This window comes from Anolis carolinensis, chromosome 4 (genome assembly GCF_035594765.1).
Source record: "Anolis carolinensis isolate JA03-04 chromosome 4, rAnoCar3.1.pri, whole genome shotgun sequence".
Taxonomy (NCBI): Eukaryota; Metazoa; Chordata; class Lepidosauria; order Squamata; family Dactyloidae; genus Anolis; species Anolis carolinensis.
Genome location: NC_085844.1, coordinates 82071533 through 82094230, shown reverse-complemented (window position 1 = coordinate 82094230; position 22698 = coordinate 82071533). Strand labels below are relative to the sequence as shown.

The 22698-nt window shown below is 40.8% G+C and overlaps 1 protein-coding gene across 2 annotated transcripts; it reads right to left on the bottom strand.

Moving 5' to 3' along the window:
- Window positions 1-2213: 2213 nt before the first annotated feature.
- Window positions 2214-22326, bottom strand: tsen15 (tRNA splicing endonuclease subunit 15). Of its 2 annotated transcripts, none has more exons than XM_062980731.1 (4): window positions 22043-22326; window positions 17105-17186; window positions 14990-15121; window positions 2214-2432 (listed from the first exon to the last, which is right to left on the bottom strand). In XM_062980731.1, the coding sequence occupies exons 1-4, from the start codon at window positions 22217-22219 to the stop codon at window positions 2242-2244; spliced, it is 582 nt and encodes a 193-aa protein (XP_062836801.1). In that variant the 5' UTR covers window positions 22220-22326; the 3' UTR covers window positions 2214-2241. The 2 variants fall into 2 exon arrangements, with proteins under 2 accessions (XP_062836801.1, XP_062836800.1); XM_062980730.1 differs by lacking the exon at window positions 2214-2432 and adding an exon at window positions 3989-5535 and having other exon boundaries at window positions 14990-15125; window positions 22043-22274.
- Window positions 22327-22698: the final 372 nt, after the last annotated feature.

The window sequence follows — 22698 nt, the reverse complement described above, 5'->3', positions numbered from 1 at the left end:
CATTCCAGGTCACCGAAGAATAATTTCATCATAGAAGTGGAAGAGACCATATCAGACATCTAGTCCAACCCCCTGCTATGCTGTCAAAGTTGTTAGTAAAGTTAGAAAATGATTATATGGTGCATTTTTTTTAAAAAAAAGGTAAATACCTTTATTAGGCAAGATTTTTTAGGAGCCCCCAGTGGCACAGTGGGTTAAACCCTTGTGGCTGCAGGACTGATGACTTGTTGATCTGAAGGTTGCCAGTTTGAATCCAACCCAGGGACAGCGTGGATGAGCTCCCTCTGTCAGCTCCAGCTCCATGCGGGGACATGAGAGAAGCCTCCCAAGGATGGTCAAAACATCAAAACATCCAGGCATCCCCTGGGCAACATCCTTGCAGACGACCAATTCTCTCACACCAGAAGTGACTTGCAGTTTCTCAAGTCACTTCTGACATGAAAAAAGCAAGATTTTGAGTTTGGTCTTTTTGATTGCCCTAATATATTAGTCTAACATGGGCTTTGCACATTTTCTTATAGCCTTCTGCTTTTTGCAGGTTTTTGAAAAAGTTGAAGATCATTGGTTATTGAATATACACCAATTCTCACTGATCAAGGGGCCCCTGGTGGCACAGTGTGTTAAAGCGCTGAGCTGCTGAACTTGCGGACCCAAAGGTCGCAGGTTCGAATCCGGGGAGTGGAATGAGTGTCCGCTGTTAGCCCCAGCTTCTGCCAACCTAGCAGTTCGAAAACATGCAAATGTGAGTGGATCAATAGGTACCGTTCCAGCGGGAAGGTAACGGCTCTTCATGCAGTCATGCCGGCCACATGACCTTGGAGGTGTCTACGGACAATGCCGGCTCTTCGGCTTAGAAATTGAGATGAGCACCAACCCTCAGAGTCTAACACCACTGGACTTAACATCAGGGGAAACCTTTACCTTTTAATATATTATTAATATATTAATATATAATATATTTAATATATTACATATTATATATAAACATGGGCTTTGCACATTTTCTTATAGCCTTCTGCTTTTTGCAGGTTTTTCAAAAAGTCGAAGATGATTGCTTGTTGAATATACACCAATTCTCACTGATCAAGCAGTGCAGAGAAGCGCAGAGAAGACGCTTCTCAATCTCAAGGTGATGAGGTTGTAAATCCCTCTGTCATGCACTTATATCTTCAAGTATCTTAGCAAATAGTCTCTATATCACACTAATGAGCAGTACTACCAGGGCTGTCATTGTCTTACTGGAAACAAAGCTGTGCTATAATTTTTAGCAAAATTACATCAGAAAGCACTGGCTGAAATCCAGTGGTGCACTAGGAGATAGCTGCTAGCAGTGATTCTCAAACTGGGATCCCAAGATGTTTTTGGCCTACAACTCCCAGAAATCCCAGCCAGTTTACCAGCTGTTAGGATTTCTGGGAGTTGAAGGCCAAAACATCTGGGGGGCCCAGGTTGAGAACCACTGTGCTAATGCGACATCACTTCCTTCTTGTTTACAAGTTTCACTCAGTGTACTTTGCCCAGCTCATTTTATGTTTTTATTGCTGTGTTTTTCATGTGTTTTATAATGATTGTGATTTTTAATGCCTTTTAAATTTGTGTGTTTTTGTATTTGATATTTGTATTTGATATCACTGTATGCTGGTTTTATATCTGTGAGCTGCCCCGAGTCCCTCTGGGGAGATAGTGGCGGGGTAAAAAAAAAATTATTATTATTATTATTATTATTATTATTATTATTATTATTATTATTATTATTATTTTCTTCTCCTTTGTATATCCTGGAACAGGTTTAGAGACTGTCAGCAAGGGAATAGCTCTGTCTTGATTCTACCCTTGGGAACAGTTATGTCAGCAGAAATAAGTCCTCCCCTTTAGATCCAACTCATTTATCAGATGATTGAAAGGGGGAGTTAATATTTTTTTAAAACTGCAAATAGAAGGAAATAGAAATAATAACACTTGTTATTTCCAAACATGATAGACTGGTCCTTTATTCTAGTTCTGTGTTATTTTTGCAAATACAGTAGAGTCTCACTTATCCAACACAAACAGGCCAGCAGAACGTTGGATAAGTGAAAATGTTTGATAATAACGAGGGATTAAAGAAAAGCCTATTAAACGGCAAATTATGTCATGATTTTACAAATTCCAGCACCAAAAACACCATGTTTTACAACAAATTGCCAGAATAAGCAATCCAAAACACGGTAACGTTATGTAGTAATGAGTGTATTTATGAATTTAGCACCAAAACATCGCAATATATTGGAAACATAGACTGCAAAAACATTGGCTACTAACAAATTGACTACAAATAAAGATAGAATTGCATAAAATTAACTTACAGTAGCAACACTGTCGGAAGTTAAATCCACAAAAAGTTCCATCCTTGCTGCCTAGCGAAACAGCTGTGGATCGGGGCAGGAGGCAGTCTGCGTTGGATAATCCAGAACGTTGGATAAGCAAATGTTGGATAAGTGAGACTCTACTGTAGGAGGAAAACTTCATGATTATTTTTGGGCTCTGAGGTCTTATGTAAAAGCGCCCTCTGGTGTGTGCATTGAAGATTGTCTTTTTTTTCTACTATTGAGGAAATACTTTTGGGTAAGACTTCCCTTTTGAGTCATGGAGACAATAGTAAGAGAAATTAACTCTGAAATAACAGCTTAGGGACACCTCCTGCTTCCTTTCTTTGCATCTTCCAGGTGAACCTCTGGTGCTGAAGACGATTGCCATGGATGAGCAATTCTATCTTGCTTAAAAACCTACAAATTAAGTTATTGCAGCAGAAGCTCAAGAAGATATCTAATGTATATTCATTTGCCTCAGAGAGGGGCAACCATTCTTTTGCCAAGAACCACATTGCTTTAGGTTTAGTCTTGTGAGGACTGCAGGTTGCTTGATGCAGGTGGGTTTGAGCCAGAACCGAAACCCTGTCTTCAGCCACCAGATTTTTCCACTTCATGTAACGATAGTCCTGAATGAAGTAGGTAAAGGTAAAGTTATAGGTTTCCCCCGACCTTATGTCTAGTCGTGTCCGACTCAGGGGGTTGGTGCTTACCTCCATTTCTAAGCTGAAGAGCTAATGTTGTTCGTAGACACCTCCAAGGTCATGACTGCATGGAGCGCCGTTACCTTCCCGCCGGAGCGGTACCTATTGATCTACTCACATTTGCATGTTTTCGAACTGCTAGGTTGGCAGGAGCTGGAGCTGACAGCGGGAGCTTAGTCCACTCCCTGGATTTGAATTGTCAACCTTTTGGTCAGAAAGTTCAGCAGCTCAGGGTTTAACCCACTGCGCCACCAGGGTCTCCAGGGTGGATATTAGATTCATGTAATGCGGTAATCTTAGTGTTAAGCCAAAGCAAAGGGGGAAGCTACTTCAGGAGCTGCATCTGTAGGTCCTATTTGAGGGACCCCATCTCTAATTTAATTGCCAAGGCTCAATGCTATGTAATGCTGGGATTTGTAGTTTGATGAAGCATCAGGATACCAACTATAGCCCTCCCCCCCCCCCCCCACAGCACTGAATCAGGGCAGTTGAAGTTGATTCATTCTACAGCATAGATTGACTCCAAGGTTTTCCTTTCCATTCTAACACTTTTGAAAGAAGGAATTCTAAGCATACAGCCACTGCAATACACACCTTTTTTGGCATCTGAACCAGGTAGCATTTGTTCCAAATATTATTTTAGTCATTAACATAGGAAGTCATAGTATTAGACCTCTTCCACACTACCATATAAATCCAGATTGTGTTCTTTAAACTAGATTATTAGGTTGAACTATCTGCCCATCCAACTATAGAATATTCTGCCACTACTATTTTGCACTTTATGGACTATTTTGACTGAGAAACTACCTCTCCCATTTTGATATATTCTGCACTTTGGCCCAGATCCTTGTTTTAGTCTCCTGTTTTTAATACTTTATGCTGTATGTTGATTACTATGATGGTTTTATTGATATTGATGTTTTACTGTTGGAATAATTGTTTTATCATTTTATTGTTGTATGTTTCGGGCTTGGTCCCCATGTAAGCCGCTCCGAGTCCCCACTGGGGAGATGGGGCGGGGTATAAAAATAAAGTTGTTGTTGTTGTTGTTATTATTATTATTATTATTATTATTATTATATGGCAATGTAGACTCAGTTCAAAGTAGATAATCTGGGCTATATGGCAGTGTAGGAGGGCCTCAAGCAACTTTATTGCCACCCTGCCAGCTCAACTGCAATAATGCAAGAATAGGGGTATTGTGTGTTTTCTGGGCTGTATGGCCATGTTCCAGAAGCATTCTCTCCTGACGTTTTGCCTACATCTATGGCAGGCATCCTCAGAGGGTGTGAGATATATACCTCACACCCTCTGAGGATGCCTGCCATAGATATGGGCAAAACATATCTATGGCAGGTTATGAAGTATATACCTCACACCCTCTGAGGATGCCTGCCATAGATGTAGGCAAAACGTCAGGAGAGAATGCTTCTGGAACATGGCCATACAGCCCAGAAAACACACAACAACCCTGTGATTCCGGCCATGAAAGCCTTCGACAACATAATGCAAGAATAAATTGGCTCCCAAACTTTGGACCTCCAAGTCTTTTAGACTATATCTCACAGAATCCTTTATCATTAGGCATGATGTCTTCTTTAAACTGAAATCCCAAACACCTTGCAGACAAAGGCTTTAGAAGGGTACACTATGAACTTCTCCAACACTTATATCCATTGCATTATTGTTAAATTCATCTTTGGCTAACTGGATGAGACCATGTATTTTGCAGATTTGGTGATGACAGCTGTTGTTAGTGAAGTCTTCTCCTCCCAGCTGCAGTACATCTGAATTAAAAGAGTAGGCAGGGTTTGTCTTCTTTTGTCTGAGCTGAACTATAAACTTGGCTGAACATTGCTTTTCTCGATGTGAAGCCTGCAGTCAAGCAGTTTAATTTACCAGGTGCTGTGAATACTTTATGGTAAAATGCACAGAGGAATTTGCTAGAAAAAAGGCATCGCTTCATAAAATTAAGTACTCTTAGGTTCCTATGGGACAATTACTGAGTAAAAAACAAAGCACAGAATTTCATTTCATTTCCAAAGTTTTCCTTTTAAAACAAAGCCTTCAAATGTGAACATACTCATGAGGAATGGGCAGATTCCTGAAATGGTTCATGACAGCTTTGATGTCTCAGTTTATTACCAGATATGCACCTCAATATCCTGCCAATTTTCCAGGATTTTCAAAACAGATGTTCCGACTCCCAAGTGCACATTTTAATTTCAGGCTGATTTAGATCTGAAGCACACGTGATTGGTTCATCTCCCGATCAACTCGGAAACTTCTTTCTTTTTTTCTTCCGCCATTCTTTATTGCCCGTGTCTTCTGTGTTACTAGGAGGCTCTGGTGTTACAAAACCATCCGTCAGTTTATAGTAGACTATTGTAGACTCTGTTTCAACCACAGCCAGTGTGATGGCCAGCGGGGAATGTGTCTCCTCCTCCAAAGCCCAGGCGCTCTTCATGATCTGCCTCATTCTGAAAGAAAGAAAGCATTGACAGTCTTGCCAATGAAACAAGCACACTAAATTGTCAGCAATCATCTCATAGTTTCTGTATTAAAAAATCTCAAAAAAATGAAAAGGCCAGTTCTGCTTCTCCTTCTTCTCCTCGTCATCATCATCATCTGGAGATAACAGTGTCACTAAAATTGAACTGCATTTTGCACAGTTGTTCTGAATATTAGACATTCATAAGATTCAGAACAATGGCTTCAAACTACAGGAAAGGAGATTCCACCTGAACATTAGGAAGAACTTCCTCACTGTGAGAGCCGTTCGGCAGTGGAACTCTCTGCCCCAGAGTGTGGTGGAGGCTCCTTCTTTGGAGGCTTTTAAGCAGAGGCTGGATGGCCATCTGTTGGGGGGTGCTTTGAATTAGATTTTCCTGCTTCTTGGCAGGGGGTTGGACTGGATGGCCCGTGAGGTCTCTTCCAACTCTTACGATTCTATGATTCTATGTAGGGGCAGAGTTGATTCCAAATCATGTAAAAGCAAAAACATGAAATTCACTAAATTTGGAGTATGTGGGGGGAATGGAACATCATGTCAATTCAAATTACATCATGGTTGAAGAATACCTGTAATGGGTCTAAGATCTGCTGGGGAGGCCCTCCTCTCGTTCCCACCTGTCTCAAGAGTGTTGGTGGGGATGAGGGAGAGGGCCTTCTCGGTGGTGGCCCCTTGGCTCTGGACCTCCCTTCCCACGGAGATTAGACTGGCACCCAACCTGTCCACCTTTCGTAGGGACTTAAAAACATGGATGTTCTGGTGTGCCTTTGAATAAGTAGTCTCACAAGATGCTCGATACTTTACCTTCAGTTACTACACTTTATTACAGTCCCTGTCCCATAGGCTTTAGTGTTATTACTGACACGGCTCTCCGCCATACTTATTACTGTCTGACACCATCAATTAAGCCCTACCCAGAGGTCTATGTTTTGAATTTCCAGTATTTATTTATTTATTTATTTATTTCTATCATTTCTACCCTGCCCTTCTCACCCGAGGGGACTCAGGGCGACTTACAGACTGGCAATTTATGCCGATGCACCATAGTACAATAAAATAAACATTAAATTATAATATACAATATACAAAATTTAAAATAGTGCAAAGTGCTTATGCCATACAATCAAGATTATTACTCATGTTCTAAACTGCTGCTGACGTTGTTTTATGGGGTTTATGTACATATGATATTTTAAATTGCTGGTTGTGTTTTTAACCCATGTTTGATTGGGCTTGTCCCCATATGAGCCGTCCCGAGTCCCTTCAGGGAGATGGAGGTGGGATAAAAAAATTAAGTTATTATTATAAAGTTATAATGTGGAGCTGGACATCCAACTTAAAATAGACCCATTCAATCAATGGTTGAATGGTGAGTTGTCACATAGGTAAATGGATATATTCTAGTCTGTTGAGCCTAATGTGTCCTGTCCAAATAAAAGGGAATCTAAGGCCCCTTCTACACTGCCATATACAATCCAGATTATCTGCTTTGAAGTGGATTATATGGCAGTGTAGACTCATATAATCCAGTTCAAAGCAGAAAATGTGGATTATCTGCTTTGATAATCTGGACTATTAAAGGGCCTTCCAGACAGGCCCTAGATCCCAAGATCTGATCCCAGGGTTTCTGCATTAAACTGGATGCTCACTGATAGACAGTCTGGGATAAATGGAAAACCTTTGATCAGATATAGGATATAGGGCCTGTCTGGAAGGGCAGTGTAGAAGGGGACTACCTGATAGCAAAGGCATCAGAGTCGGCTAAGTCAAAGGCCCCCTCTACACTGTCATACAATCCAGATTATCATTTTTGAACTGGATTATATGAGTCTAGATTGCCATATAATCCACTTCAGAGCAGATAATCTGGATTTTACATGGCAGTGAAGAAGGGGCCAAAGAGCAGCAGCTGGAATGCTGCTATCAAAGTTCAATACACTCCTTCTTGCTTTCATCAAAGCACTGAATGATTATGAAAACTGTTTTTGCTGAATTCTGGAGACAAATGCAAGCAAGAATCGCAAAGCTTGCATAGAGTTCCTCATGGAAGGCAAGATCATGCGTTGGTGACAAAATGGAGCTTCATTGACATCACTGCTGTTCTTTCCTATCATTGCTCCTTGATGTGATGGAAAAAAAATTAAAGCTATGGAGAGTACTTCCAAAGCAAATAGTGCAAGAGGATTTTGAGCCTTTTCATACCAGTTCTCCAAGGGCAACAGTGAAAAGGGGCATAGGCTACTTTACACATTCTCCTTGGAATCTGAGGCCATAAACCACCGAGATTTTAACCAACGCTCTTCCTCCTCAGCCAGATGTGCTCACACAAAGTCTTCCTCCCACTTTCCACCCAACTCCCATAAATTGGACAGAATAATATATACCAGTCACATAGGCCAGCTGGTACCTCCACACTGTCATGAATATTACATTTTAAAAGCCAGCTCATTCTGGATCCCAAGGTAGCTGTCTCATAAGAGGAGAGTGAGAAACAAGAGAGAATACACTGAGAAATATTAAGCAGCTGCTCGGAAGGCCAATTCTTAGTCACAAATCAATTTTCTTAATTGAGACCACCTTAAAAGTGTATAGAACTGGTGCTAATGACACGGTTGCTATTTTATCCACACTATAAGCATGCCAGTTAGTTGCTACATATCCTTTTGGTGCTGGAGATGATTTAGAGAATATCCTACAAGGGAATGCATCTCTGGAATTAAGGAAGTCGGCATTTCCGAGGCCTCAAGGCATCATTGTTAGAGCAAACGTACAGAATTCTTGATGAGCTCTACTTCTACAAAGGTCATTTGTGAAAGGGAGACAGAAGGGGATCTGACTGTGAAGCTTTCTGCCCATGATTACACTGCAGGCATTGTATAGCACATCTGCCATGAATAAGGATATTGATAGGCTATGCGTCAAGTTGATAAAATAATGCATGCTGGCCAAGAACATTTCCAACTTCAAAAGCGCTGTGGGATAAAGCACGGAAATACCGGTTCAGAGAGTCAGATGAAGACAGAGACACTTGGTGGTGACTCACCATTTTCAACATTTATTCTGAATTTCTGAAAACTTAAGACAACTGAGTGGCACAAGAAGTTGCCTTATACTGAGGTCCCTTCCACACAGCCCTAAAAAAGGTAAAGGTTTTCCCCTGACGTTAAGTTCAGTCATGTCTGACTCTGGGGGTTGGTGCTCATCTCCATTTCTAAGCCGAAGAGCCGGCATTGTCCATAGACATCTCCAGGGCATGTGGCTGGCATGACTGCATGAAGCGCCGTTACCTTCCCGCCGGAGCAGTACCTATTGATCTACTCACATTTGCATGTTTTCGAACTGCTAGATTGGCAGGAGCTGGAGCTGGAGCTGGAGCAGAAAATCCCACAATATCTGCTTTGAACTGAATTATCTGAGTCCACACTGCCATATATTTCAGTTCAAAGCAGATAATGTGGGATTTTCTGCCTTGATATTCTGGGATATAGGGCTGTGTGGAAAGGCCCTAAGTTGGACCAACGATCCATCTATCCTAGTACTGTGGACAATGACTAGCAGCAGCTTTCCAAGGTCTCAGGGCCCTTCTACACAGCCATATAACCCAGAATATCAAGGCAGATAATCCACAATATCTGCTTTGAACTGGATTATCTTGAGTCCCACACTGCCATATAATCCAGTTCAGTGTGGATTTTATACAGCTGTGTGGAAGGGAACTCAGACAGGGACTTTTCTGGCCAGACCTGGAGACAAAGTAGTATGGACACTTGCATTCAAAGGAGATGCTCCACCGCTCTACCCCCTCCTCTAAATTCAGTAAAGATATGGAGTTATTGCATATTGGGGGTACTTTAAGTAGAAATGAGTTTCACCCAGCCTGACTTGAAATATGGAAAGTCAGTACCACAACATCTGGGGGTTCCTTCTGGGGCCCTGGATTTGTACCCTAAAATCCTAGACCAGAAAAGGTATACAATAACTATAGCCCAAGCCTAATTGAAGGGAAGGTCTAATATTTATTATTTGGGTTAGTAGTTTGAGCATTGGACTAAGACTCTGGAGACTAGAGTTCAATTCCTTGTTTGGCCATGGAAACCCACTGGGCAACCTTTGGTGAGTCACGCTCTTTCAGCCCGAGAAAACCTTGTCGCACAACTTGAAAGTATACAACAACATTGTCATCCTCCAGAAGCACTACAGCTATTACATACATGGGCCGGGCTGTGGTGCAGGCTGTTGAGCAGCCAGCTGCAGCCAGCTGCAAGAAATCACTCTGACCAAGAGGTCATGAGTTCGAGGCCAGATCGGAGCCCCGCGTTTGTCTTGTCTTTGTTCTATGTTAAGGCATTGAATGTTTGCCTTATATGTGTAATGTGATCCGCCCTGAGTCCCCTTTGGGGTGAGAAGGGCGGAATATAAATACTGTAAATAAATAAAAATAAATAAATAAATTTTCCCACTTTACAAGGAAACAAAAGCTTCCAGACAGTGACACAAGCGAGGTTAAAGACTGTCTTTGTTGAGAGCCAATGCAAAGGCCTGTTTGAGAAGCCCATTTTATTACTCTTAGTATTCCAAAGCTCCTTGCTAATGGCTACTGAGCAGCCAGAGAAATGAGCTAATGCGATATAGACCGTGCCAGAACAAGATGTCAGTGTTATTGCAGCTTTTATTTCTTTTCTCTGCTCAGAAAAAATAAAAGCACTTGACACTGGACATATGTTACCCATTCAGGAAAGCCATGTGCAGCCGGTAATGAACCTTTGTTCTGCTTTTCAACAAAGAAGCTGAGATTTGAACTGAGAAGCACTAGAGCAAAATCTTTGGTTAACAGTTCTGACCTGGAAATCTCCAGCCTTGGGGATGTTTGTGAAAAAGTCTTCCTGGGGATGCTTCTAGAATGCTAAATCAGACTTGCTTTCCTGTTGTTGTTTTCTTCTGCAAGTATTCCCTGAATCATTCCTATTTTCTTTCATCCTGCACTCTGTAGCCCAGCCTTCCCCAACCCTCCAGATGTGTTGGCGCTGTAATTTCCATAACCCAGCCAGCAAAACTCTGAAAAAGGGAGGCGCTCCCGCCCAACACATCTGGAAGGTACTAGGTTAGAGGAGCCTGCTGTAACACCTAATGCACGCCTAGTAAAAATTAATTCTGATTTTAAACCACGGGGAATTGCAAATGTTGTTCCAGGACAGGAGAATCAGAAAGAGACAAACACTGCAGACAGAGCGAAGAGGTTAACTGAGCCGATGACGATACTCTTTTCTGATCATGTGAACTATCAAAGCCAAGCTGCACATATGGACAAATGTAATACAGTTGGCTGTCTCCCATATTTATTATACCTAAATGTCTGGTCGAATACTAATACCACTCTTTTGTGAATGGTGGATTCGTTTTGCCTCCATGTGGAGCTTGATGCAGTAAATGAATTAACATATGTGACGCTGCGCACACTTGTTATTCAGAAGTCTTACTGTGACTTCACAGCAGAATTAGGCACACACTCGTAAGTGGAATCACTTGCTAGTTTAGAACCAAAAACAAAAAAGAGCCTGCTAGAGAGAAGTTCCACTCTACATGTTTGCCCAATTGGAAAGCCTAGTCACCAAGTGGACTTTCCATCAATGTAATTCATTCACTCGTTGCCATGCCAAGAGTGGCTCTCTTTTGCTACAGTGCCAAAGAGAGCAAACAGCATCACTACAGTGTGAACTTATGGAAACACTGCATGAATGAAAACCTTAATGAGGTTGTAGGAAAATCATACAATATCTCCACATAATAAAAGCATGCTTCAACAAAGTCAAGATTTGCATTATCATTAACCCAACCTAATGCAGATCAATTGCGAAGACCTGGAAAATGCAAAGACAGTTTCTAGCATGTTCTCATTTGCACACATGCTCTCTTTATTCTCTGTCAACTCTTTATTGCTGACTCCTGCAATGAAAAAGACCTTCCCCACTTCCTCCTCAGAAGGAAACAAAGCAGTCACAGATCTATCATTCCTTCCACAGTTGAACTATATATTTCTCTTTGGCTGTATTGCACACATTGAGATCTGTTTGCCATTGGAGAGCAGAGGTGGCAAACCATCACAAATTGTGGAAGAAGAAAAGCTGAACACTGCACGTGGTACAAATTATTTGTCTTAATTTGTATAATTTATTGTTCCTTTCTTTACACTGTGCAAGTTAGTTATGAGTAAGGAAGAAACTATTTATTTTATTTATTTACAGCATTTATATTCCGCCCTTCTCACCCCGAAGGGGACTCAGGGCGGATCACATTACACATATAGGCAAACATTCAATGCCTTTTAACATAGAACAAAGACAAACAAACATATGCTCCAAGCGGGGCTCGAACTCATGACCTCCTGGTCAGAGTGATTCATTGCAGTTAATTGCACTGGCTTGATCTCCCGCCTGCGCCACAGCCCGGGCCCTACATGATGACTCCAAGATATCTATAATAAAGAGATCACTAAAAACAACCCTCAATAACTCTTAAATACACCATAGTGTTGTAAGCATGATATCAGAGTACCCAGGAAACTACAAGGATATACAGTGTCCAAGTCTGGAAAAACCTGATGTGTTTGTTAATTTCCCTTTCTAATGTCTAGAGACGGTAACTAGTTGCCATCTTTGCTTTTCTCTATCTCACGCCTAAATTGTGTGGGATGAGGAGATTTCCACTGGGAACAGGCAGCTAGTGAAAGGTAGATTCCCTGCAGTCTCAGTTTAGTGAAAAGGCAAGGTGTAAACAAAGGTATAGATGGATGATCCAGCAAATGGCATAAAACAGTTCTTCCCAAGCTGTCTAATGTGGAGAGCTATCATACTCTACAGCAGTGGTTCTCAACCTGGGTCCCCAAATGCTTTTGGCCTTCAACTCCCAGAAATCTTAACAGCTGGAAAACTGGCTGGGGTTTCTGGAAGTTGTAGGGCAAAAACATCTGGGGATGCCAGATTGAGAACCACTGCTCTACAGCAACTGTTGGCTTGTGGACCAACTCCAGTCTGCAGATCACCACTCTGAGTAGCATTCACGTTAAGGTCACCTTTTCCCCAGACCAGAAATGAGGTATCCTGTATCATTTCCTGCAAAGGGAAGAGGGAGGAGGTTGCACTCCAGAACATGAGTGTGGAAAAGACTATGCCATTTGAATGCCATCAACCCTTTACACTTCAGGGACGCTGCAAGTCCATCATTTAGTCTTCTTCTTTTTCTAAAGATTTGTTTTTAATCCCTGGGGAAGGGAAGGTGGAACAGACAGAAACTAATCCTAAACAATGAGGATCTGTCCAACAGGTTGTATCCACCTGGATTGGTTTTACACTTGAACATTGAGGCAGGAATGCCTGCCGAATCAAGAGCCTGGTCAAATTCTTAGCCCGTCTCTGCCTGTGGTCCCTTTTACACTGCAATATAAAATCCAGATTATCTGTTTTGAACTGGATAATATGGCAGTGTAGATTCAGATAACCCAGTTCAAAGCAGATAATCTGGATTATATGGCAGTGTAGAAGGGGCCTGTGACAATTAGAAATGTCAAACAGAAAACACGCTGGCTTCTTATTGATGAAATATGTGTATATTTCATCAATAAAATGAAATAGTCCTCCAGGATGTCTTACCGTAAGTCCTCCAAGATGGCTTACCTTAAGAGATAAAATAGATACTCACTTATCCGACCGGCAAAACGTTGGATAAGCAAAAATGTTGGATAATAAGGAGGGATTAGGCAAAAGCCTATTAAACATCAAATTACGTTATGATTTTCAAATTAAGCACCAAAACAACATGTTTATAACAAGTCTGCCACTTGTTTGGGAGTGTGGCTGCACTTGTGTTGTTGGGAGTGTTGGCCTGCCGTGCGTTTCTGCCAATGGAAATGTAGGGACCATAAGCCAGAAAAATAGTAAACGATTGTCTATGTAACTTTGCCTGTGCATATGCCCCTCCCTTCCTGTGAGCTGGTGCCTTCCTCCAGAAAGTTCGAAAGGGAGAAGAAAGCTCAGAGTAAACAAGTGAGGTAATTGGTATCACTTGTGCCAAGTAGGTGTGGAAGGTGGGGAAGACCCTCAGCCATTGGTCAATTGTAGATAAGCCGAGATATAAAATTCTTTGTTTGCTACACACATGTTGCGACGGCCATTTGCATGGTACGGACCCACAAAATGTGGGTACCTACGATTGTTTTGCCTTATCATCAGCTGTGATAATAAAAGGCTTGTTTTATTGGTCTCCTGGAATTCTCTCCTTTATTTCCCCTCCGGGCTAGTCTCTAACAGAAACAGCTATGGATCCAGGCAGGAGGCAGACTGCGTTGGATAATACAGAACGTTGGATAAACGTTCATGGGGCCGGGCTGTGGTGCAGGCTGGTAAACAGCTGCTGCAATAAATCACTCTGACCATGAGGTCATGAGTTCGAGGCTAGCCCGTGGCGGGGTGAGCACCCGTCAATTAAAAATAAAATATAGCCCCTGCTTGTTGTTGACCTAGCAACCTGAAAGATAGTTGCATCTATCAAGTAGGAAATAAGGTACCGCTTATAAAAGTGGGGAGGCAAATTTAACTAATTTACAACATTGGAATGAGGAAGTGCCGTCAGAGTGGATGATGAAGCAGCTGCTCCCCCCTGTGGCCAGAATCAAACATCCCCTCAGGAGAAGGTTAAATTGCCTCTGCGTCTGTCTGTCTGTCTGTGTCTCAGTTCGATGTGTTTATGGGCATTGAATGTTTGCCCTATATATACATAATGTGATCCGCCCTGAGTCCCCTTCGGGGTGAGAAGGGTGGAATATAAATACTGTAAATAAATAAATAAATAAACGAAGGTTGCATAAGCAAGACTCTACTGTAATATAATATCTTCAAAACATAGAAAACAATACAAATATATTTATACTTTTGAACAACAGAATAGTCACCAGAATTTATTCATCCAAAAATTTAGGTGGTACAGAAAGAAAGCTGTTTAAGATTTTTTAAAATTGTGCCAAAAAAAAAGTATTTTGAGACACAATTCTGTAAATCGGCAGAAGCATTTACAGAATTGTAAATGCATTTTACAATTTTGCATTTACAGCGTTTACTCCTCAAGTGTCACTCTCGAAATGTCTAAAAAGGATACACCTCCAGTGAGGATCTGAATAGAAAAGCAAAATCACACAGAATCCTTCAGCCACACCAAGCCAAGGGCATTTAAGGTTGTATTAGCTCCAACAAGTCCCGGTTAATAACCTGGCTGAAATATTCTAAACCAGATGAAGTTTCCAAAAGGCTCACAAAGACAGGATCCGGCCTTTCACCAGGCACTGTAAAGCCAAACTGTAGCATACAGAATAGCCCTGAGCATTCCCATCCCACAGTTTCTTTACCTATAAACCTCCATGGGGACTTGCTCACCTTTCATGGCTGAAGGATAGGTGGACAGGCGTTGGCACCACCATTTGCAAATCCTCATCTTCTTTCTCTCGCCCACGAAGGCACACAAGCTGCAATTCTCCCAGGCCAAAGTAGGACACCTCATGCCAATTTCTAACTGATGGGTATATCAGGGACAGTAACAAAGAACAGATGAATAGTGCTAGATTTTCAGTTCTCACTGTCATTTTCAAAATTCTTCTTTGAAGACATTAGTACTTTTTACAAATTGAATATAAAATGCATCATCATGTATAATAGCTTGGCCTAAAAGTTTGATAGATTAAAAATACAATTCATTCAAAATATAATTTGCTTTATAAAATCTTATTGAAGTGACAAGATCCTGAAAGATAAGGAACTGCTTTGCTTTTATGAATCAATTAGGGGGAGCAACAGAACACAAATACAAATGGAAGAATCGAATGACTTCAGTAAAAAAAAATAATACTGTATATACTCGAGTATAAGCCTAGTTTTTCAGCCCTTTTTTAGGACTGAAAAAAAAACTTCCTCGGCTTATACTCGGGTGGGGGTCCTGGTGGGCTTATATTCAGGTCGGCTTATACTTATATTTATTATTTTTCTCTATTATTATTATTGATATTGTTACATTTATTATTTTACTCTATTAATCATCATCATCATTATTATTATTACATTTATTATTTTGCTCTATTGTTACTTTTACATTATTTTACTCTATTTACTCAGATCCGTGAATTCAACTCATGTTTTTAATACCTATTTTGTATGCTGACTTTTTATGACTGTTTTTATCAATATTGCTGTTTTTATTGTTGATTGATTTGTTTTATTACATTATGTGCTTTTATATTGCTATGTCCGGGCATGGCCCCATGTAAGCCGCCCCGAGTCCCTTCGGGGAGATGGGGCGGGGTATAAGAATAAAGTTATTATTATTTTTATTATTAATACATTTATTATTTTACTCTATTTATTATTACATTTATTATTTTACTGCATTTATTATTATTATTATTACATTTATTATTTCACTCTATGATTATTAAAAGGATAAATAAGCACATTTACATTGAAGAAGATGAATTTAATCAGAGTTGAACAGTCAAATTACAGTTTGATGTAAAGATTCAAAAACATTTAAACTACTGATGCCTCAATTAATGTAATTTAATATTGGTATCTCGGCTTATACTGGAGTCAATGTTTTCCCAGTTTTTTTGTGGTAAAATTAGGTGCCTTGGCTTATATTCAGGTCAGCTTATACTTGAGTATATACGGTATTTCATTTCATCTAGCCCTTTATAAAGCAAAACAGAGGTAAACCTCTGAGAACAGGAAAAGAAAACCAATAAGAATTACAATGATATGAGATAAAAGTCTACCTATCACTTAGATTTTTTAGAATTCCCCCCCCCCCCCCCCCAGTAATTATTACTGTTCAGGTTCTAAATCGCTGTTTGATGTGGCTATAATGTTTTAATTTTACTGATCTGTTTTAACCTATGTTGTTCGGGCTTGTCCCCATGTGAGCTGCCCCAAGTTCCTTCGGGGAGATGGAGGTGGGATACAAAAAAAGTTGTTATTATTATTATTATTATTATTATTATTATTATTATTATTATTATTATTATCATTGCATTTAGGGAGGGAGAGGAAATAAATATGTGAATAAATATTTATCTTACATATTTTAATCTTAATTCCAAAAATAAAAATCCACAACACATTTTTTTTTTACAATTTTTCTTCTTTCAGGAAAAAAGGGGGGAGACACGTGTCCCTATTACACTATGTAGCATGATTTTTATTCCTGGGTTATAAATGTCATTTCCTAATTGAATCTATCATAAAAACATGGAAAAGTTTTATTAAACTGCAAAAAAAATTGTGGGACATCCTTAAATTAGGATGCATATTTTAGATCCTGCAACCCTGAGATATTCAGCACTGCAAATCCCATCATCCCCACCAGCAAGGCCAATGGTTAGGGGAATGCAGCCCACTAGTATCCAGAGGGCCACAGGTTCCCTGCCTTTTACTAGTCTTTTATTCTCACATATATTTTTTTTAAAATTACAATCTATTCTTGAAGATATCCAATTAACTTACCTTCTAAGAGGTCTAAGTAGACTAAGAAGGCAGCATACACCCCACTGCTGTCAGCCACATCCAGCGACATCATCCTTGTAAACTAAAATAACAAAAATAAGTGACGCATGTAAAACCTCGTCAAGCGCAGTTATATGGTATGCAACCCTGTCTCCCGAAATCCTGAACTGTATCCATGACATTTTTGGAAATGTTTTCCCATAAACGGCAGGGAGTTTTGGCAGACCTCCTCCGAAAGCATGGCACACACAGTTTCTTTCAAGAAAAGAGTGGCAAGAGAAAGGCCTGCTAAAAGATTTATTGCAGATAAAGTCTGTTAAAGGGCTCAGTGATCATATTTTGTAAAAGGCCAATGAAACTGTCATCCAAATGTCCTTTCGAGTGCAAGAGAGGTGCAAACATTTTCCCAAGCTTGTTCGTCAAATAAGTTATGTCCTAGGCTTTCTGGCCAAGGAGGGGTAGGTAAGAAATAAAATAATAATAATAATAATAATAATAATAATAATAATAATAATAATAATAGGCCACCCTACTGGGATCTGCACGCATCATCCGAAAATACATCACACAGTCCTAGACACTTGGGAAGTGTTCGACTTGTGATTTTGTGATATGAAATCCAGCATGTCTATCTTGTTTTCTGTGTCATACAATAAAATAATAATAATGTTTATTGTTGGTTTTGTCCAGCCCCAAACACAGGAAGGGGCTGTGGGCAGCTATCACTGTAATGGAATGATTTCACTCAAAGCTTCTGATGTTCACTGAAGAGATTAGAAAAATGACCTTTCAGTGCTTTTGTGGAACCATTGTTGGACCTGGGGATTTAAGCCAAAGGTGAACACTACATGGCCTTCCAGATGCTGTTGAACTGTAGTTCCCATCAGGCTCCACCAGCATAGCCAGTGGTGAGGAATATTGGGAACTCCAAGTCAACGAAGTCTAGAGGAACATGCTATTGACAACCCTCACCTAGAGCAAGGGCTTCTCTTTAAGCTAGGAGTATAACAAAGAGAAGTTCAGAAGGGAAAAGTAGAAGTCCCTAGCATTTTTTTCTAGGCCTAGTTAATGCATTATTTTATTATCATTTTATAATAATAATAATACTAATAATAATAATAATAATATCCAGAGGCTTCCCAATTTTGGCCTGGCACAGATGACAACCTAGCACATTCAACATCATTAACAACATAGGCATCCTACCAAATAGTTGGCAATTTGCCATTATAGTACCAATCTGCAAAAGGGGTGATCCTACTGATCCTTCCAATTACCGGCCAATTGACCTTCTATCGGTTATTGGAAAGCTTTATGCAAAATTCCTATTAAGTTGCAAACCTGGCTGGACCATAGCAAAATCATCGACCCTGAGTAAGCTGGATTCTGTAAAAATACATCAGCCTTGGATCACTGCTTAGTACATTCATATTTGGCAAACAAATACTCCACACATAAAGCTTCCAAGCTATTTGCTGCCTTCACTGATCTAAAAGGGGCCTTTGACTGCGTAACAAGAAACCTGTTGTGGGACAAGTTGAAGTCTTTGAATATTGATCCCAGACTTTTGTTTCTAATTAGACAACTGTACTCCAATACTGTTTGCCAAATTAGATGCTCTGAGGAAGGACAGCTAATTTCTAGAATTAGTGCTACACGTGGGGTCAAGCAGGGATACACACTGGCTCCTACTTTTTTCAACATATTCCTGTATGATTTACCCCAGACTTTAGCATTGGTGAATGGTCATAGTCCCACAATGTACATATATTCCCTTACTTTTATATGCAGATGATGCTGTGTTACAGTTCTTATCTAGTATCGGCCTTGAGCCCTTGGTGGCACAGCAGGTTAAACCACTGAGCTGCTGAACTTGCTGACTGAAAGGTCGGCGGTTCAAATCTGGGAGCGGGGTGAGCTCTCGCCATTCAACAGCATTTGTTAGCCCCAGCTTCTGCCAACCTTGCAGTTCAAAAACATTCAAATGTGAGTAGATCAATAGGTACTGCTCTGGCGGGAAGGTAACAGTGCTCCATGCAGTCATGCCGGCCACATGACCTTGGATGCATCTATGGACAACGCCAGCTTTTCAGCTTAGAAACGGAAATGAGCACTAACCCCCAGAGTCAGACACGATTAGACTTAATGTCAGGGGAAAACCTTTACCAACTATCAACCTTAAACACTTAATTCATTGCTTTGCCAATTACCGCAAAATAAATAGGCTGGAAATTAGCTATGTTAAATCCAAAATTCTCATTTTTTCCAAAAAAAATGGAAGCCCATGTCTTGGTAGATCAGAGGCCACAAAACTGAACAGGTCAAATACTTTCGATACCTTGGTATTTGCTATAGATATAATCTGATAACTGACATGGATGGGAAATATGTAGACATACACAAAGACAAGCAGTAATGGCTTCTGCACATATCAATATTGCAGCAATATATCCTTTCTTCTACAGTAAGGGTAACCAATATATCCCTGTTGCCCTCAAGGTTTTTGAGGCTAGGATTGGTTCCCCTATTTGTCATTTAATACACCACATTCCAAGTTTCTCTGGAAATTCATGGGTCTCTCTAGATATGTGCCTTATGCATTGAGAGCTATACAATTCTGGCTGCATATACATTTTCAAGCAGACCCCGATAGCTATACTCCCTCTGCTATCAGATCATTTTATTTCAGAATGGTATTATTTGATTCTCAGAAAGATCAAAGCAAATGGCTTGTCCTTGGAAGCACTCTTAATGCTCACAAATGTAGAAGCCTACAAGGATCTTGATTTCCAAAATCTGACTCTTGCAGCAAATACAACTTGTTCCCCTACCACATCATTAATTCCATGCGAGCGTGGAGTCATGACAGCACATCTTCACATTTTGATTAATCCCACCCAGAGGAGAGCTTTGGTGACTGCAAGATGTAATGTGTTGCCATCAGCTCTTTTGGATGGGAGATATAAAAAAGTGGAACGTAAAAAGGTTTGTTGTTGTGACTTGATATCTGTCGAAACATTTCATCATTCTTTTTGTTTGCCCCAAGTATGATAATATATGGATGAAATACAAGAATTCTGTTTTTTCAGTGTTCCCAATGGTAAGGGTGTTGTAAAATTGCATATCTATTGAACAATTCTGATGAATTCTTTTGTGAGACTGTCGCAAATTTTATCCTTGAGATGACTAACTTTTAAGTATGTTTTCCTTTTATCTGTGACTTCCTCTTGTTGTATATACCTGTGTTGTATGCCAATTTTATTGTTGTATGCCAATAAAGGTTGTGTGCATGTGAATATTGCACATTCTACTTTCATTAGGTTTGAATATGGTGAGTTGCCCAGTTATGATTAGGGGTAATTCCTGATTTAAGATCCAGAGTATGTTACACATGCTAATGATATTGTGCAATTGTCTAATTGGACTGCAACCCCTACGATCTGCCACTTTTGGCAATGGAGGATAGGGCTAGTGTTGGCTACATATTTTCCACCCGTGTCAGTTATCTGTACTAGTAGGGCTCCCTGGTGAATTTCCCCCCATTCCTGGCACAGTGTGATGCCGTAACCAATTGATGGGACTTGGTATATTAAGAACCAAAAGTCAAAAACGTAAAGGTTGCAGTTGTAAACTTCGCATCTCATAGGCTTGAATGATTTTAATACTTTCCCAGACAGCTGATTATTTGGATTATGCAACCAAAAGAAAAATCTTTCTTTGAACATGTCAAAGTCCTAAGAGGGTTATTATGGCAAAAATCACATCAGATCATGGATTTTCACACCCTGACAAAAATATGTGATCCCTAACCCAAGCTCAGACAAAGAACTGTTCTCTACCATTCTCTAAAACTTGCACATTCCTACTTGGAAATGAGAACTAGCTACCCAACGTTACTGCTTTACAAGTTCTTAACAAGCATCCAAACTGGATATGGGTTTCCTGCTACTTTATAGACTCTGTGATCTGATAGTTTTTATATCCAGAACCCAATTAAAATGAATTGGGGTTCATAAGAGAAATTTTAGTCGGAATGCAAGGAGACGTGCCAAGATAAATCATCTCAGATTGGGTTGCTGTGAGTTTATTGGGCTGTATGGCCATGTTCCAGTAGCATTCTCTCCAGACATTTCGCCTCCATCTATAGCAGTTATCCTTACAGGTTTGTTCAGAGGTCTGTTTGGAATGAGTCAAGTGAGGTGTATGTGTATCTGTGGAATGTCTAGGGTGGGAGAAAGAACCCTTGTCTGTTGAAGAAAGTGTGAATGTTGGAATTAGCAAGCTTGATTAGTATTGAGTAGCCTTGCCTCTGCAAAGCCTGGCTGTTGCTGCTTGGGGACATCATTTGTTTGGGAGGTGTTAACTGGCACTTGATTGTTTGCTGTCTGGAATTCCCCCATTTAAGAGTGGTTTTCTTTATTTATTTACTGTCTTCATTCTGGTGTTTTTTGATACTGGTAGCCAGATTTTGTTCATTTTCATGGTTTCCTCCTTTCTGTTGAAATTATCCACATGCTTGTGGATTTCAATGACACCTGTAGTGCAGGCGTGGGCAAACTTCGTCCCTCCAGGTGTTTTGGACTTCAACTCCCACAACTCCTAACAGCCAGTAAGCTGGCTGGGATTTCTGGGAGTTGAAGTCCAAAACACATAGAGAGCCGAAGTTTACCCATGCCTGGTGTAGTCTGACACACAGCAACCCACAGCAACCCAGTGATTCTGGCCATGAAGGCCTTTGACAACACATTGAATATCTCAGAGAACACAAGAAGTAAATAGCCTCCAGTCATTGAGCACGAGAAAATAGAAGTGAATGTTGGTGATGCAGGCATCAAACGCGATTGCCTGACATGATCCCACCCTTCTAATATTTGAATGAAGTCGGGCCATCCACACGCATCGTTGTCAACGGTGTTGTCCCGCCCTTCCCTCGCTCACCGCAGGATGCGCCTCCAGCCAGCTCCCTCCCGGCGCCCACTGCGCAGGCGCCGCGGCTCCCCCTTCCTTCCCCTCCTCGAGCTTTGCCGGACTAGGGGAGCCGGAGCCGAAGCCTCGCCCCAGGGGAGCCTCGCCTCCGGTGCCGCCGTGCCCACAGCTGCTCCCTGGCGCTTCCATGCTCGAAGTGGGTGTCTCGCGGCTTCGCTCCGGCGGTGCCTCGACATTTTAAGCCCCCCCGGAACATGCGCGTCGATTCCAAGGTTCCGATTTGAACTCTCTGGCAGAGGCTTTGGTGATCTTGCTTCTAGGGTTAGAAGGAAGACTTTTTTAACCACCGAGGGGGCAGATCCTTTCCATTAGAAGTGGTGCGTTATCGGAACAGCAAAAATATAAAATACGCAGCCTCCCTTTGAGCATTTCCTCATTAAGATTGAGGGGAAAGCCATTTTTATTATTCATTTGGAGAAGGGTATTGGAGCCTGCAAAGCTGAGGGAGCAGCAGCATTTTCCAAAGCCCCATTTAATCTGTCATATTACTAGATACTGCAGTTTAAAACTGCATATGTTCAGTGTAGACTCATATAATGCAGTTTAACTGCACTGAATTGCATTATGGCTCCATCTACACTGTCATATAATTCAGTTTCTGAATCCAG

Coding starts and splice junctions, on each gene's coding strand:
- tsen15 (XM_062980730.1), bottom strand. CDS start 22,219: ATGGAAGCGCCAGGGAGCAGCTGTGGGCACGGCGGCACCGGAGGCGAG. Junction 17,187..22,042: donor GGCTGGAGGCGCATCCTGCG/GTGAGCGAGGGA, acceptor TTGTTATTTTAG/TTTACAAGGATGATGTCGCT. Junction 5,536..14,989: donor CTATCCTTCAGCCATGAAAG/GTGAGCAAGTCC, acceptor TCTTTCTTTCAG/AATGAGGCAGATCATGAAGA.